General features: G+C 48.8%; 1 protein-coding gene and 1 long non-coding RNA gene across 2 annotated transcripts in view; one reads left to right on the top strand and one right to left on the bottom strand.

The window, feature by feature from the left end:
* The window catches only part of LOC116665694, a 28,557-nt gene extending 21,346 nt beyond the window's left edge, over positions 1-7,211 (bottom strand). The window contains exon 1 of the long non-coding RNA XR_004322331.1: positions 7,149-7,211. This is a non-coding gene — a long non-coding RNA (uncharacterized LOC116665694). The remainder of the gene's footprint in view (positions 1-7,148) is intronic.
* Positions 7,212-9,165: 1,954 nt separating this feature from the next.
* LOC102507471 (cytochrome P450 2A13) lies at positions 9,166-16,226 on the top strand. Its single transcript, XM_032485994.1, has 9 exons — positions 9,166-9,464; positions 9,737-9,899; positions 10,947-11,096; positions 11,342-11,502; positions 12,701-12,877; positions 13,605-13,746; positions 14,212-14,399; positions 14,815-14,956; positions 15,488-16,226. The coding sequence occupies exons 1-9, from the start codon at positions 9,180-9,182 to the stop codon at positions 15,667-15,669; spliced, it is 1,590 nt and encodes a 529-aa protein (XP_032341885.1). The 5' UTR covers positions 9,166-9,179; the 3' UTR covers positions 15,670-16,226.
* The last annotated feature ends 1,229 nt before the right edge of the window (positions 16,227-17,455 follow it).

The following is a 17,455-nucleotide window of genomic DNA, read 5'->3' on the forward strand; positions in this document are numbered from 1 at the left end:
ACGAGATCTTTGCCAGGTAGAGTATTCTTGGTTGTAGGTTTTTCCCTTTCATTACTTTTAATATATCAAGCCATTCCCTTCTGGCTTGCAGAGTTTTTGCTTAAAAGTCAGCGGATAGCCTTATGGGGGTTCCCTTGTATGTGACTCGTTGCTTTTCCCTTGCTGCTTTTCATATTCTCTTCTTACTTTTGATTTTTAATTATAATGTGCCTTTGTGTGGTTGTCTTTGGGTTGATTCTGTTTGGGACTCTCTGTGCTTCCTGGAGTTAAATGTCTATTTCTTTTCCCAGATCAGGGAAGTTTTCATCTATTATGCCTTCAAATATGTTCTCTGCCCCTTTCTTTCTCTCTTCTCCTTCTGGGACCATTATAATGTGAGTGTTAGTATGCTTGATGTGGTCCCAGAGGTCTCTTAAACTGTCCTCCTTTCTTCTTATTCTTTTTTTTTTTTTCCTATCCAGCTTCTGTGCTTTCCACTACTGTCTTTCAGCTCACTGACCCATTTCTCTATATCACCTAATCTACTTTTTATTCCTTCTAGTGTATTTTTTATTTCAGTTACTGTTTTCTTTAGCTCTGTTCAATTCTTATTTGTATTTCCTAACTCTTTGTTAAACTTCTCAGTTTGTTCATCCATTCTTCTCTCATGTTCTTTGACCATCTTTGTGATCACTACCTTGAACTCTTTATTCGGTGGATTGCCTGTTTCCACTTTACTTAGTTCTTCTGGGGTTTTATCTTGTTCCTTCATTTGGAACATGTTCCTCTGTCACCTCATTTTGCCTGTTTTGCTGTTTTTATTTCTATGTATCTAGTAGGTTGGTTATGTTTCCTGACCTTGGACAAGTGGCTTTTTGTAGGAGACATCCTGTGGATCCTAGCAGTGCACTCCCCACTGGTCACCAGAGCTGGGTGCTCTGAAGGCGGCCCCTCAGAGTGGCCTGGGCCCTTCTGTCCTGGTAGACTGACTACTGTGGGTGGTCTGGTAGGCACCGCCAGCCCCATTCTGGTTGGTTGTCAGGCTTTACTTCATGCAGAGGCTGCCACTTGCTGGCTGGTCTTGCCAGATCATGAAGCAGCTGGCTGTGGAGCCCTAGGTGGACCTGGGGCTAGTGTTGGTCCACTGGTGGGCAAAGCTGGGTTCTGGGTTGGCTGGTTGCAGAGCCAGAGTTCCCAGATCTACTGTTAGCCTGCTTGTGGGTTAGGCCAGTTCCTGACATGGCTGGATGCAGGGTCTGGTGTGTCCCATAGCTGTTGTTGGCCTTTTGGTGGGTAAGGCCGTGTCCTAGGGCAGCTGGGGACTCAGGGGGTTCTAAGATCACCAGCCTAATGGTGGGTGGGGCTGTATCCCTGCCCAGCTAGCTGCTTGACCTGAGAGTGTCCCAGCACTGATGTCAACAGGCTGGTGGGCAGGGCCAGGTCCCAGCACTCATAAGCTAGAGGGAGGATTCCAAAATGTCACTTGCCAGCACCAGTGTCCCATAAATAGCTGCCACCAGTGTCTACATCCCCAAGGTGAGCTGCAGTTGCCTCCTGCCTCCCTGGGAAGCTCTCCAAGATCAGCAGGGGGTGGGTCTGGTCAAGGCTCCTTTCAAATGACTGCTTCTGCCCTGGGTCTCAAAACATGTGAGATTCTGTGTGTGCCCTTTAAAGTGGAGTCTCTATTTCCCACAGCCCTCTGGCTCTCCCGAAAGTAACCACCACTGGTCTTAAAAAGCCAAACGTCCTGGGGGCTGAACTTCCTGGTGCAGGACCCCCTGGCTGGGAAGCCCAGTGTGGGGTTTGGAACCCCTCAATCCTTTGGGAGAACCTCTGCCACTTTAATTATCTTCCCATTTGTGGGATGACCAATTGGGGGTGTGGGTCTTGACCACACTGCATCTCTACCCTTCCTACCCATCTCATTGTGTTTCTTTCTTTACAGCTGGTTGTAGAAGATCTTTTCTGCTAGTCTTCAGGTCTTTCTGATCAGTAGGTGCTCTGCAAATCATTGCAATTTTGGTGTGCCTATGGGAGGTGGTGTTTTTGGGGTCTTCCTACTCTGCCATCTTGGCCACTCTAACAGGTGTTCTATTACTAGCTGTTTAATAAGTGAACCACTTGCCCAAATTTTCTCTCCATTTCTTAGTCCTACTCTGAATAGGCTCTCCTCTCAAGAGCACAGCTTTCTCTAGCACTTTCTCCAATGAAGGTTATTCATTTAATCACTTTCAGTGAGACCTAGGGTCAGAATTAGGGTCAGTACCTCTCGCTTCTCAATACCATTTTGACATCCTTGAGCATAGACATCATAGGTGCTTTTAAAACTCTGTCTGCTAAATTCCAACATTAGGGTCATGTTAGGGTTGTTCTCCACCAGTTGTCTTTTCTCTTGAGTATGGTCATATTTTCCTGTATCTTCAGGTACCTAGTAATTTTGGATTTTATTCTGGATATTGCAGTGATACATCATAGAATCTCTGGATTCTGTTATGTTCTGTTGAAGGATATTGGTTTCTTTTGTTTTCATGGAGCAGTAGTCTCCCGTCAGTTCTTTTTGCCTTAGCTGGCACAACTTGGAGTTTTCCAGCACATAAATAGTTCATCGGTCAAAAATTTGGACAGAGTTTATACGTGGAATTTGGATGTCCCACTCTCTGTCGCTCCCTTTTTTGAGATTCTACCACCACTACCATCAGGTGCTGTTATCATCCTAAACTCTGTCCTCTGGTTCTTCAAGTCAGAAAATCTCCAATGTTTCTATCTGGGTTTTAGCCACGTGCATGGCCCCATCCAGGGCCTGCCTTCAGGCTAAAATCTCTATTAAACAGGAAATTCTCTTCCTCCAGCTCCCTTCAGTACCTGCGTGCTTTTATTCCCTCTCCAGTGATTTCAGGGAATTGGGTTTTAAATGTCTTATTCTGAGGTTATAGTTGTTATTTTGACCCAATAGGAATTACTCAGCTGTTACCGAATCAGAAACTCCTCAGAGCACTTCTAGAGTATGACCCCCTCCACCCACTTATAAAAATCCTTTCTTTTTTGAGTCTGTCCCCTTCATCCCTGTCATCTAGCAAACCTTTCCCCCTCTCTCTACTCTAAGACCCAAGATTCCTCTGGGAAGGAGTTCCTTCAGTGGCCATGGGCATGAGCTGGCCAAATAATCAAAAAGAACCTTGACTTTCTTCTTCACTCTGTTTCAGTCAACACTCCCACCAGCCCTGTCCTAATCCTGTCGTCACTGAAATCTGAAACACAAACATTTCACTCCCTGACCTCTTGTTCTCCTGGCTCACTCACCATCTGCTGCCAATAGCCTGGGCAGTAACACTGGTTGACCAGGTCTTTGGTCAATGTTCCAAAGAATGCAAAAATGACAGAAGGTCAAGTCTCCCTCCTAGTAAGAGATTATATATATATATATATATATATATATATATATATATATATATATATATATATATATATATATATATATATATATATATATATGTATGTATGTATATTTAATATTTTGGAATGTTTTGTTTCAGGCTTACAGGGAAGTTTTTCAAAAACTACAGGGATTACCAGGGGCAGTTTTCTGATGACTCATAAAGTGAAAAAGTTGGGGCTTGGCAGTCCAGAGCCAAGTGGCAAAGAGCATGAAATTTAGTCACACAAAGCCATGTCCAGGCTCTACCTTTATTGGCTGTGAAACCCAAAGCAACTCACTTCCAACCCTTTGGGTGGGCTTTAAGTAAGTAAGCTTAACTCAGGTGCAAAATGGAGGTGAAAAAAACCAACCTCATAGGCTTGCTAGGAGGACTTCAATATGATCACACTCATAAAAAGCTTCACACAGTAAGATGGTAAGTTTGATGAATGATATCATTATTGCATAGTATTTAAATTTAAAACAAGAAGGCTCACTTAGGATTCTCATTTGGAAATGAGCTGGAACTAGTTAGAGACGGTGCTTTCCCAACACTGAATGTGCCAGATGCCGCTGAACGCTTTGCTGTAAAGGGTTCATTTTATGTTAGGTCAATTTCACTTTAATTTCTTGAGAAAGATTTTCATCTGGACAGGGTCATAGATTTCAGGCACACTTACGGGCATGAATCGGGTTTTTCCTGAGAGTTTTGGGTCAGGCTTGTGGGTAGAGAATAGAGAGTTGACTGACGAGGTTGGCAGAGGGAGCAGGGGGTGATGCTGTCAAATATATCGGTTCTGTCCCATCCATCTCGAGTGTCTAAGACCTAGCCTGTGTAGCTCTCTCTGCCTGGACTGCCCTCCTCTCTTCCCTTACCTGTGAACTCATCCCACAAGACCAAATTCAAATGATGCCTCCTCTATGAGGCCTTCTCAATCCTCAACCCTAGGTAGTAATTTATTACTAATAATTATTAATTAATACTAATAAGATCATTGAGGATTTTAATTGATCCAGGTCTGCCCTCCCAAGAGTCTAAGAGCAGGAACTATGCCTGGTTTGCCAACATGTCCAAAGTTGAGTTCATTACCTCCTGTCTCAACCTGTTTCTGATCTGTGTCCCCAAACCAGTAAACAGCACCCCCCTCTCTCCCCAACTCCTCCCTCACACTTACCCCCACAGGGCCAACATATAACCAAGTAAGAAACAGTTCTTCCTTCCATATGTTTCATATCTTTCTCCAGCCCACCGTCTCTCCCCATCCTCATGGTCCTATCTTCTCTCACTTGGTCGCCTATAGAAGTCACTTCCTCATCTCTTGGCCTCTAGTCTTGTCACCAAAAATCTGATGAATCTTTCTGAAGCACAAATCTGACCATTTTGTTCCCCGCTTAAAGCCCTTTTGTGGCTCCCCATTGTTTCAGGACAGTCCTGAAACTCCCCACCAAGTCCCAAATGGTTCACCAGATCTAGCTCCTGCTCACAGCTCCAGACTCATCAGTGAACATGGCCCCAGATCTCCATGCTCTAACAGCTCAACCATAATCCACTGGCCTCAGGTTCCTCGGCCTGGAACTCTCCCTCCCAACTCTATCCTTCCATGGAAAACTCCCTACTGAACCCTCTAGTGGCTCACCCTGAATCTACAAGGCTGAATCAGGTGCCATTTCTGGACTCCCATAGACACCTATGCCTCTCCAATCCCAGCTCTGACCCTTCTGTCTGTTCCTTCTCATTCCCAGCCCTGACCTCTCTGCCTGTGCCCTTCATCTTGACCCTGACCCCTCTGCTAGCCTTGAGCCCTCTGCCTGTGCCTTCTCATCCCAGCACCATCCATTCTAAACTGTCATTGTCTGGTGACTGGTCTGTCTCCCCTCTAGAGTGACAGCTCCATGAGGGCAGGTCCCAGGGCTGTCTTGGTCACCTCCATGTCCTCAGCATCACCCAACACAGTCTGGCATGGAGTAGTGGGTTCAGTGAACACTGACTCTTTTAAATGGCTTAGGAGCCTGGGGATAATACCGTGGGGAAAAGAATTTTCTGAGAAGCTGATCCAGTGGGAGTGACCTACCTCAGAATGCTCTCAGGACACACCTGTCCTATGGAGGCTTTTTCTACTTAGTATGACCCTTGAAAACTGAAAGAAGTAATACCCTGAAGAATAAGGTAACTTTTTGCTTTTTTTAAGAAGGGAAATGGGGCAGGGCCAGGGCTGTTGGAATACAAACACAGCAGATTTCAGACATTCCAGTGTTTACGACATGGCTCATGTGCCTACATGCTATACCAGAACGTATACACAAAAACACCCATGCACTCATATACAGTCGTGAGTTGTACACGCATACACACAGGTGTGAATACATAGTCACATATCAGGTTGGACCCAGAGACACACATGTAAATATCCCCCAGCAGACATATCCCGAAAGCACGTACTAATGTTATCCGCAGACAGACGCAAAGATTGGCATGCATTCGGGCGCACTGGCAATGTATACGTGCACGTTCCATCATGTACTCACACAGGTGTGCCCGTACAGCCATACACAGGTCTGGATACTCACTTATGTACAGACACACCCTCCACAGAGATGCATGAATTCAACACCGACCTGCTGAAACATACATGCACACGCACAGACACACGAAACATGCAGCCAGAAGGACACACGTATGCAGATGTATAAATAAGAAGAAACAAGACAGAGGCATCTAGGAGAACTCATTGGGCAAGATGGTGCAAACATAAAGAGATTAGAAACACACAAGAGGGTTGAAGGGCTGGCTGACTTGCAGGGAAGGAGAAAGAGCAAGACACACAGAAAGTCAGAGATGAGGGGAAGGAGAGAGAATGGGATGGATGGGCAGGTTCCAGAGGATCTAATCCTGACCCACCCATCATCAGTTATTGCCTAAACTACCATCCCTGCAGGAGGCACCTAGAATATCAATTTCCTAAGCACAGCTGTAGAGGGTAAGGCCAGGCTGTACTGAGGAGAGAATGGGGTGGGACATTCCCCCGAAACGTTTTCTCTCTTCCTCCTTTTCCAAAGGAAACATTTTGGAACTTTATACCATGTTTAGAGAAACTTTTATCCATTGCCTTCATCCCTCTGATTAATGATAAGAACAGCTAATATTTATTGAGTGCTTATATTGCCATGGCCTTCATGTGCATTAACCTATTGACTCCTCCCCAAAACAGACTACTGTCATTGGGCCCATATGGTTCAGAGTGGTGAGGTTACCTGTTCAAGGTCACACAACAAAAAAGGGGTAAGGGATTCCAATCCATGTCTTAATCTTGCTCCTAACCACTGTTCCATTGTCCAGAGAAGGAAACTGAGCCCCAGAGAGGGAAAAGGATTTTCCTGGGTTCACCACTGGATACCCTAGAAGCCGAGACCCAGGCCACCATATGCTGGCACGTGTCCTGCCCCTAGGAGATAAGGCATGTGATGACTGGCACTGACCTCTCGTTCCATGTTGCAGGATCATCAGTAAAGCCAAATACCCTTGACCTCTCTGTCCCAGGTGCTTCTCCTGGTCTTATCCCCTCACCCCCTTCCCCACCCAGCTCCCAGCAACCTGTCTGAACACTCAATGCTCTTCCTGGTGTCCACCTCATTAAAAAACAAACTCCCCAAATTTCTAGCTCCCTCCCTGTCGGGGAAGAAGCGGGAAGAGGAGGGGCCGGGCTTCCAGCCAGCCCAGGTGCGAGCTGCTGATCAGGATTAGGGGGGCTGATACCTGCCAAGCCTGTAGTAATCCTCCTCTTCTCTTCCGGCTCCAAAACCAACAAACAACTTTTATCTCTCTGTTTTGTTCTCTGCCCTTTGTCCCCTCCCAACAGGACTCAGAGCTCAGCCGCCTGGAAAACTTTGAGCAAGATGCCAGCCCTGGGAGTGCCAACCTCACTCACCTGGCCTCATTCAAGTTTAAAGGTGGCACCTGAGCAGGGCTGTCCAACTGTCGGAGCCTGCCCGGTGCCCATCTGTGGCACCCCTCAGGCCCACCTAGGACCAGTCTCAGCACCCACACGGGGCTCATGTCAGAGGCTGCTGGGACCAACCTTAGAGCCTAAATGAGTGCCACCCTCATGCCCTCCTGAAGGCACTGCCAACGGCCACCTGTGCCTACTCTTAGAGCCCTCTTGACACCAGAGGTGGTTCTATGACTGTTTTCCTGGTATCGAGTTCAGTGTCAACTTATTTTCAATTCTAGCGTCTACCCTGAGGGCAAGCGCGATGCCAACATGACAGTAGGGCATGCTAATGCAATCCCTGTGTCCAATGCTGATACCAATCTCAGCATCCACCCACTAATCAGCTTGACCTCCACTTGGCCCCCAGGGTGGGCTGGGCCAGTCAATGGAAGAAGAGGGAAGGAGGGTTCAAAATCCCAGCTCCCTCACTTAATACCTATGTGACCCCCAGCAAGTGGCTTTATAGCACCTCGGTTTTCTCAACTGCAAAATGAAGCTGATAATGAACCAGCCCCACTGTTATAAGGATTCAGTAAGATCATGCAGCCATACCCTTAATCTTCACAGTTAGTGCTTGCCAAGGGTAACCGTCATCATTAAGGAAGCGTGTCGGTGAAGGAAGGACAGCTCCCACTTTTCAGCATCCCAGGGCCCTTCTCTCTTCCTGACGCTGGAGTTCCCTCTGCCTGTCAACAGCAGCCCTGACAAAGCAAGAATCACCCCTAAAGGGGATTTCACACACCCTCAAATACAATGTTCTCTTCCCAAATACTCCCTTTCCACTGGGGGGAAACCCAGCCCCAGGAAGGAGAAATGAGAGCAGAGCAGGAGAGACAGCGGTCCCACATGCCCACTCTGTTTCCAGTCCCCAGGATACCCATATATGTAATGGGAAACATCAGTCATATTAATCATAATAATAACAATAATACTGGAAATGATACAATCAACCCTAGCGGGCTTCCCTAAGGATCAAGGTAGGGACCCAATGGAGCCCTCTGTGAATTCTGACCCTTGTGACAACTGGGATTTTCTGGGGATCATATCTGTGGTTATTACTATTTCCTAAGCCCCAGCCAGTCCCTCTGCCAACTGAGATCATGAGTTACTCTCCTCCAATTCTGTGGAAAGTTCTACTGAAATGCAGCTCTGGTTTTCAACCAGAGACAGGCAGTTCTGTGACACCCATCCTGACCTCGCTTTGAGGCTCCAGCAAGGATTCTGGGCATCAAGAGGCAGCCCTGCGTCCAAAATTAAAGCAAGTCAACACCTGGCATCAGGTGCTGACTCCATGATCCAGCTGGACCCTCCTCCCATGAACCCTGATCCACAGCCCAGGGTTCTTCCTCACTTCAAGACCCTCAAATCCATTCCCTGGAATTTCCCCTCGCCCCAAGACCCTTATCCATCTCTTCTCACCAAAAGACCCCCAAATCCACAGCTGTACCTCTTGTCTCATTCCAATATCCTTTCTTTTTCTTTTTTATTTTGGTTTTATTCTCATTCCAATATCCTGAAATCCAGATCTTTGAATTCTTCTTTCCCAAGACTCCCAAATCAACAATTTTGGGGTCCCTTCTCACTCTGAGACCCCAAATCCAAAGCCTTGGGGCTCCCCCATGCAAATATTCCAAAATCTTCAGTTCTACTGCCCCCCAAAGTCCACAGCCCAGGGGGGATGGCCCTTCCTGACCACAAATTCCATCTTGAGGTTCACATTCTGTTAATCTCCTTCCTTGCTGGCTGTGTCCCAAGCTAGGTGGGGAGCCTAGTGGAGGGTGCAGTTGGGAGGTGAAATGAGACAATTACATAATAAGGATCAAAGTCTGCCCTTCTCTCCTGGTAGTATAAAAGCAAACAATCACAGACATCACCATCTGACTGTCACTCTCAGTGCCACCATGCTGGCCTCAGGGCTGCTGCTTGTGGCTTTGCTGGCCTGCCTGACCATAACGGTTTTAATGTCCGTCTGGCATCAGAGGAAGCTCAGGGGGAAGTTGCCTCCTGGACCTACCCCACTGCCTTTCATTGGGAACTACCTGCAGCTGAACACAGAGCAGATGTACAACTCCTTCATGAAGGTGTCACGAGGCTGGAAGATGGGTGGAACGAGATGGGAGTGGGGACCTGCTCAGTTTAGCTGGGGCTTCGTGGAAGGGGACTGATAATGTTAGACCAGAGTCTTTGAAGACACAACATCGAGGTCCTAGCCAGGAAAACTAGATCTCAGGATGTCCAGCCCCCTGACTGTCAGAACCTCTGGAGAAACGGATCCTAGTATGTGAGGTCTGGGTACGGGGCCAGTTCAGAGTAGCGGCTGCTCCCTCTAACCACCTCTGTCCACCTCCATCAGATCAGGGAGCACTATGGCCCTGTGTTCACGGTCCACCTGGGGTCCCGGCGGATTGTGGTGCTGTGTGGATACGAGGCTGTGAAGGAGGCTCTGCTGGATCAGGCTGAGGAATTCAGTGGGCGAGGGGATCAGGCCACCTTCAACTGGCTCTTCAAAGGCTATGGTGAGGGGAACATTGTGGGGGGGCAGGGGGATGTGGTCAGGCAGACTTGATGGCTTCAGTGTTCCCAGTCTTCTCCAGACTCACCTTCCCCTGGTATTCTCTGTCCCTGTTGCACCATCGTTGCCTTTGTCTCTAACTTGTCTTAGAGTTTCAGCATCTCTACTTCTCCCTGCCTCTCTCACTAGATGTCTCTTCTTTCTCTGTATCTCTTAGAAGCCCTGGGGATTTCTGATTCAGAGCCCTTGTCCTCTAGTTCCATGTGCCTTTCTGGTTCTCTTCTCCTTTTCAGCTTCTGTGCTTCCCCATGTTTCTCTCTCCCTCTCCCTCTCCATCTCTTCTTCTTCTGCTTCAAAATCCCCATGCCTCCATCTCCAGGGAACAGTCTCTCCGCCTCCCAGACCCTCTCTGTTTCTGTCTCTATTTTTCTCTCTTCTCCAGCTCAGTTTTAGAATCCTTCACAATTTTTATATCTAGTCCCCAGATCTCCACATTTCTCACTCCCCCTCCTTTCTTTCCTCCTACTGTCTCTGTTCTTGTCTGTGTAGTGTCTCTAGTACTCTAATTCTTCTTTAGTGTCTCTGTCTTGCATCTCTCCTGATATTTACTTCTCCTCGATTAACTCTGTATCTGACTCTGAGAGTAAAGGAGGTCGGGAGTCTATCTCTATACTATCTCTAGTATCTCCTCTCTCTCTCTCTCTCTCGCTATATCTCCTCTCTCTCTCGCTAGCTCTTCTCTCTATCTATCTCTATTCGTCGTATATCTGGCTTTCTCGGGTCGTATCGCTCTGATCTCTCTCTATCTACGTATCTATATATCTGCGTCTACTCTCTCTGCTCTATATCTCTCTATCTCTCTATCTCTCTCTCTCTCTCTCGCTCTCTCATCTCTCTCTCTCTCTCTGTCTCTCTCTCTCTCTCTCCCTTGCCACCTTTCTCCCACCCACTCTCTCCGCTCACCTATCCTCTACCTATCGGGGGGATCGAAGGGGGGCTGGTGGGGCTCTCCGACCCTCTCTGCCCTCCCCCGACTCCGCTCCCTCCGCAGGCGTGGCGTTTAGCAACGGGGAGATCGCCAAGCAGCTCCGGCGCTTCTCCATCACCACGCTGCGGGACTTCGGGGTGGGCAAGCGCGGCATCGAAGAGCGCATCCAGGAGGAGGCGGGCTTCCTCATCGAGGCCCTCCGGGGCACGCGCGGTGAGTGCGGGCCCCCGGGCTGTGCGAGAAGGAGGAGGAAAACACCAGGCGCCAATACGCGCGTTCTGGCCCGGGAAGGGGGCTAGGACCGGGGGAAGGCGTCCGGGCTCCCAGCTCCGGTGTTTTGTGCTGGAAGTTCGGCTCATCACTTATGGGCCCTCCTCAGATTCTCTGACTGGCATCAGACCGCCGAGTTGACTCTCCCCCAAATCCCCGTCTCTCCCCAACCCCACCCCATCCCCCAGGAGCCTTCATCGATCCCACCTTCTTCCTAAGTCGATCCGTCTGCAATGTCATCAGCTCCATTGTCTTCGGGGACCGTTTTGACTATGAGGACAAAGAGTTCCTGTCACTGCTGCGTATGATGCTGGGAGTCTTCCAGTTCACAGCCACGTCTACCGGGCAGGTAATTCGTCCCAGCCTGGCCCTACCACGCCCCTACCACAACCTGCCAAGTGCTCTCCTGCACGGGGACAGGTGCTCCAAATTCCCATCCTCCTCCAGACAGGGTGCCCTCAAAACCAGCCACCCTCCCAACTCTTGGACAACTGAACAGTTGCACCAGAACCCAGGACAGGTGCCCAGTACTCAGTTTCCAAGGACACCTGGATATCTCAAAAGATGCTCCCACCAAAAAAAAAAAAAAAAAAAAAAGAAGGAGATGGAGAAGGAGAAAACAGAGCCTACAGGCAAAACACATGCCCTGCACGCAGCTTTCTCACGGGGCAGATGTTCTCACCCCTCATTACCTTAATATCTAACAGCTTCTCTCAGTTAAGATACTCCATCTTTCCACCTGAATTTCTTAACCCCTGGACAAGTGACCACCTCAGCCCCTTCCTGACCACCTGAACACCTGGTGCTGCAAAATTCAGCCCACCAAAATCATTTGCTATCTACACAGGTGTCCCAAACTAGCCCACTAGAATATCTAGACAAGTGTCCCCTACCCAGCTCACTTAAATATCTGAACATTTAGACAGTGGTCCTTAGGCAAGACCCCTAAACACCTAAGTAGATTGTTCCACAAACACCCAAATAATTGTCACTCAAACACCTACAGAAGTATCCTCTCAGCCCATGTGAATATCTGAATACCTGAACAGGTATCTCCCCACTTTAACGCCTGCACACTAGCCCCACTTGAATACCTCAACACCTGTATAGACTGCCTCAATCCAGATCCTCTAAATATCTTAACAGTTGTCTCCAACTAAGACCACCCGAGTACCCAAACACCTAGACAGGTGACCCCTCATACCAGTCCCATCTGAATGGCTAAACAGCTAGCCAGGTGTCTCCCAACCCAACCTCACCTGAATATATGAACACTCAGATGTGTGCTCCAGGCTAGCATCACCTGAACATCTGAGACCTGCATATGTGTCCCAATCTATCTCACCTTAATTTTTGGACAGGAGCCCTCACATTTAACTCACACGAACACTTAGGTCTCTATTCCCATCCAGCCCCATCGAAATACCTCAACATCTGGACAGGTGCCTTTCGCCCAGTGTCTTCCTGAGATGGGTCCCACACCCCCACTGGGTCCTGCCCTCTGACAGCTGTCCTTCCCTTCCCTTGCCTTCTCTCTCCACCCTCAGCTCTATGAGATGTTCTACTCAGTGATGAAACACCTGCCAGGGCCACAGCAACAGGCCTTTAAGGAGCTGAAGGGGCTGGAGGACTTCATAGTCAAGAAAGTGGAGCAGAACCAACGCACGCTGGATCCCAACTCCCCACGGGACTTCATCGACTCCTTCCTCATCCGCATGAAGGAGGTACACCCCAACAGCCAGGACGGAGCGGTCCAAAGCCAGGCAGAGGGAAATCAGGCTGGGAGGGGGGCAGAACAGAGGTACATTCAAATCATCCCCCACCCTAATAATCCCCACAATCCCAATTATAATTAGCCATCACTGTTCCAAATACCGAGCCCTTGCCCACAAGCAGGACTTGTGCGTGCAAACCGTAATGACAAGCTTTTCTGTAACACTACCGTGCACCAAGCACTACTGTAAGGGCTTTCTGGTATTCACCTACTTAGCACCCACAACAGCTCTTGGGAGTAGGCTTTATTATGACCCCAATTTTACGGATGAAGAAACTGAGGCCCAGAGAGAGAGAATAGGATGTTGCTTAAAATTCTGCATCTGTGTCTCAGAAAAATCTGCCTCTCTTTAACTCTGTCTGATTCGTTCTAACGTGCCATCTCTGTTCCTATTTCTCACTCACTGTCTGTTTCTATCCCACTTTTTATTAAAGTGACAATGAAGCTGATAATTAAAGGACAGATAGTAGACTGGCAAAGATTGTGAGAAGGGCATTTGGGGCAAACCTGCAGTCTGGGCAAAGGCTCGGAGACCTTGAGAGAGCCTGGCAGAACTAGGGTCCCTCTTTCCACCTTTGGTCTGGATCTAAAAGAGGCAGGTCCAAAGGGAAAAACCCCAGAAGGGCACTGAGAGCACCGGGGTGGTGAGCTCAGCCTGAAGCCCTCTCTCCATGCAGGAGAAGAAGAACCCCAACACCGCATTCTACATGAAGAACCTGGTGATGACCACAGTGAGTCTCTTCTTTGCGGGGACCGAGACGGTCAGCACCACCCTGCGTTATGGCTTCTTGCTGCTCATGAAGCACCCAGATGTGGAGGGTAAGGCTGGATGGGGCAGGGAAGTGGGGACCACAGACCCACAAAAGTCCTCTGAGCCTGCTGCAGTGGTCCCACCTCTCCTGGGTCCTTGCACTCTCAGACACGCCTTGCTACTCAGAGACTAGGTGATACTTGGCTGATAGGCACCAGCTGAGTTTCAGTAGCTGTTAAAATATTGAAAATATCGGAACTGATTGGTATATAGCTCCTGTGCCGAGCCCACCACCACCTGCTCCTCCAGACCATCCCCCAAGACTCCTCCCTTGCACCTCCCCAATGATTCTGGAAGGACCAGGTGAACAGGACCCTGCACCAACAGTGCATAAAGCTGACATCTGGTTGGAACGGTCTATGTCTATGTCCACATGGACATCATGCATGTCATACATCCAGTTGTACGTATTTGTACTATCATCCCTGCTCTGAGACACCTAGAACCTAAACACATGCCCCCTTTTCCGCCAGCCAAAATCCAGGAGGAGATTGACCGCGTGATTGGCAAGAACCGTCAGCCCAAGTTTGAGGACCGGGCCAAGATGCCCTATACGGAGGCAGTGATCCACGAGATCCAGCGATTTGGAGACATGATTCCCCTGAGCTTGGCCCGCAGAGTCACCAAGGATACCAAGTTTAGGGACTTCCTCCTCCCCAAGGTGCTGCCCCACTCAGCCTAAAGGGTCCTCCAACCCACTCCCTGTGACCCAGCACACATCCCTCTTAGAAACTTCCCAAGCCCTGTCCCACTCTCTGTCAAAGACTTTCCCAACCACTATGTCCCTTCAGATATGAACTGCATGTCCCCCAAACCTTTTGTGCCCCAGGAGACACAGAACCCGTGTTCCTCAAACTTCCCTTCTCAGGGGACCTAAACCCATGTCTGCCAAACTTCCTGTCTCAGGGACATGAATCTCACGCCCCCCAAAGCGCCTCTGTCAGAGCACCCCAACTCCCGTGCCTCCCTTTTCTCTTCCCCTAGAACACCTGAATTCCCCCTCCACCCACCAGGTGTTTTCAGCACACCCAACCCCCACTCCACTTTCTCAGAGTTCTCTCCCTTCTCCCAACCAGGGTACCGAAGTGTTCCCTATTCTGGGCTCCGTGCTGAGAGACCCCAAGTTCTTCTCCAACCCCCAAGATTTCAACCCCCAGCACTTCCTGGATGAGAAGGGGCAGTTTAAGAAGAATGATGCTTTTATGCCCTTCTGCATTGGTAAGAGATCACTCCAAGCCATCACTCACACCAGCAGGGACCTCCTTCATCACTAAGGTGTAGCCTAGTATCTTTGTCCAACTTGGAGGTCCCTCTTACCATCTACTCTGGAGCCAACTAGCTGCAACCACCATAACTGGTAAGAACCTGGGCCCAGGCAAAAGAAAAGTGATGATCGCACCCATTTCAGAGATGGGGGAAACCTCTGGATTTTGTCAGAGATTTGTCCAAGGTTACTTAAATTCTTCAGATTCCTAGGAAGGCCATGACAGCAGAGTAGCCATATTTGAGTGTGTATTTGGAGGGAGGGGGCAGCTAATGGTCCCACTGCTACAGCCTGGTGTGGCTCAGCCCTATCCTATGTTCCAGGGAGACACGCTCAGAGAGGGTTAGAGACTTCTCTGATAGTCTCTCAGGCCTCGATATTCCAGCCCCTCCTCCCTGGGAGAATGCAGCTGGGATTCGGTAGTGGGGCGAGGCAGCAGCGAGAGTAGGCCTCATCCCCGGGCCACTCCCATCTTGTCCCTACAGGAAAGCGGTACTGTTTCGGAGAAGGCCTGGCTAGAATGGAGCTCTTCCTCTTCCTCACCGCCATCTTGCAGAACTTCCGCTTCAAGTTCCCGCAGCCGCCCCAGGACATCGATGTGTCCCCCAAACACGTGGGCTTTGCCACCATCCCACGAAACTACACCATGAGTTTCCTGCCCCGCTGAGCCTGGGCTGTGCCTGGGCGGGGCTGGTGGGAGGAGCAAATAAGAGGGGTGGGGCTATGGAGGGCGGGGCTAGGGAGGGTTAGTGAGGGCGGGGCTGTGGGAGGGACTGGGGGCGGGGCTAAATATAGGTGATGAGGACTGTAGGGGAAGAGAAGGAGCAAGGTGGTTGGAAGAGGAAGAAGCAGAACAGGCTCTGTCTGTTCACCTTGCTAGAGACAGAGCCCTCAGAGGTGGGATGAGAGAGACCTTATACTATACTTTTAAGAAGAATAACGTATTATTTATTAAGCAAATACTCTGTGTCAGCTCTATGCTAAAAGCGTCATACGTTCATCTCCCTTAATGCTCACGAACCTATGTGACGGGGAACAGTGGTCACACTCATTTTACAGGTGACAAAGATGAGGCTCAGAGAGTGTTTTAAGTCTCTGTCTGAGGTCCCACAGAACACAAGTAAATACTCAGCATGTACGTGAACCTAGATTTGTGCAGGGATGGCTGTACTTAGCCCACAGTTCTTTGGGTCGATTCCTAAAAGGTACCCCTTCCTCCAGTGGGGAAAAAAAAAAAACTGATGATGTTACACAACCTGAACAGCTCTGTCCAGGGCACTGTTGCAGAGCCCTGATAGGCAGCCGACCTGGCTTCACTAACTTCTCTATACACTTGCCCACACCTTACCCACACGGGCACACTTTGAATGCCAGGGCATATTTTGTGCCCACCAACAGATAAGGCCAATCAGAGTCAGACCCAGGGACAGGAGATGGCATCTTAATGAAACGGGTAGGGGAGAGAAACACTTTCTGGGAATGCTGAGATAAGTTTGGTCACAGCACAGCCGTGTGTGTGTGTGTGTGTGTGCGCGCACGCGCCCACAAGCATGCAAGTATATGATTGCATAATCTCATGAGTATATATACATGAACTCGTATTTCCTATGAGTTTCGGAAGGTGAGGATCTCTCTGACGGATCTGGGATCTGCGGTAAGATTTAGCTAAGAGTCTCCGAATCACCTGCTGACTCTCAAATAAGTTAGTGGATGTTCCCTTCACAGTGGTATCCTTCAGCATTGCCCAGTCTGAACATTCATACACATCAGCTTTAGATCTTTGTGTTAGATCTAGATTTAGATCCACAAAATTTGCCATACTTGAAGGGCCAGTGATTGAGATCAAGTGACATCAGTGATCCTTTGAACTCTACAAGTTTCATAACAGGCTATGATGCTCAAGTTTCTGAATTGCCATTATCTGCATTTGGTAACTTGGGATCCGTGAATTGGCTGCTTTCAGTTTATTGGAGAGGAATAAGGATCCATGAGGTCACACTCTTTATTATTACAAACACACTATTTAACAATCCAGTGTCAGAATTAAACCTTATCCATCTATGTGCATGTCCCTTGAAGAGGCTTCTAGAAACCTCAACTAGGGGAATCTTAGAATTGTGGCATAACTAAATGGCCGAATCTTGGAACTGCAGAGTCCACAATTCATAACCTTGGAACCTCGGATTCCTAGAGCTTTATACTCAGAGTATTCGAATTTACTGATGGTTGGAACTCTTGATGCTCAGACTTTTAGCATCAGAGATTCTCCCTGCATGCATCCTTGAGAACGGCATTCCCAGTCCCTCTGGTGGCAAGCATCAGTTTTCCAAGCTGAAAGTTCCTTCTGATAAAGGAAGGGAGGGGCTGGAGCTAACTGGGTTCGGCCAATGAGGCACATCTCCAGGGGCAGATACAGTGGCTAGTAGGTCTTTGCCCAGGAAGGAAGAGAGAGA

The sequence above is a fragment of the Camelus ferus genome, chromosome 9, assembly GCF_009834535.1.
Source record: "Camelus ferus isolate YT-003-E chromosome 9, BCGSAC_Cfer_1.0, whole genome shotgun sequence".
NCBI classification, from domain to species: Eukaryota; Metazoa; Chordata; class Mammalia; order Artiodactyla; family Camelidae; genus Camelus; species Camelus ferus.

Bases quoted from the DNA above. Each gene is read 5' to 3' on its own strand.
- LOC102507471 (XM_032485994.1), top strand. From the start codon at position 9,180: ATGAGACAATTACATAATAAGGATCAAAGTCTGCCCTTCTCTCCTGGT. The intron at 13,747-14,211 runs GTAAGGCTGGAT...CTTTTCCGCCAG, and splicing joins GAAGCACCCAGATGTGGAGG to CCAAAATCCAGGAGGAGATT. The intron at 14,400-14,814 runs GTGCTGCCCCAC...TCTCCCAACCAG, and splicing joins GGGACTTCCTCCTCCCCAAG to GGTACCGAAGTGTTCCCTAT.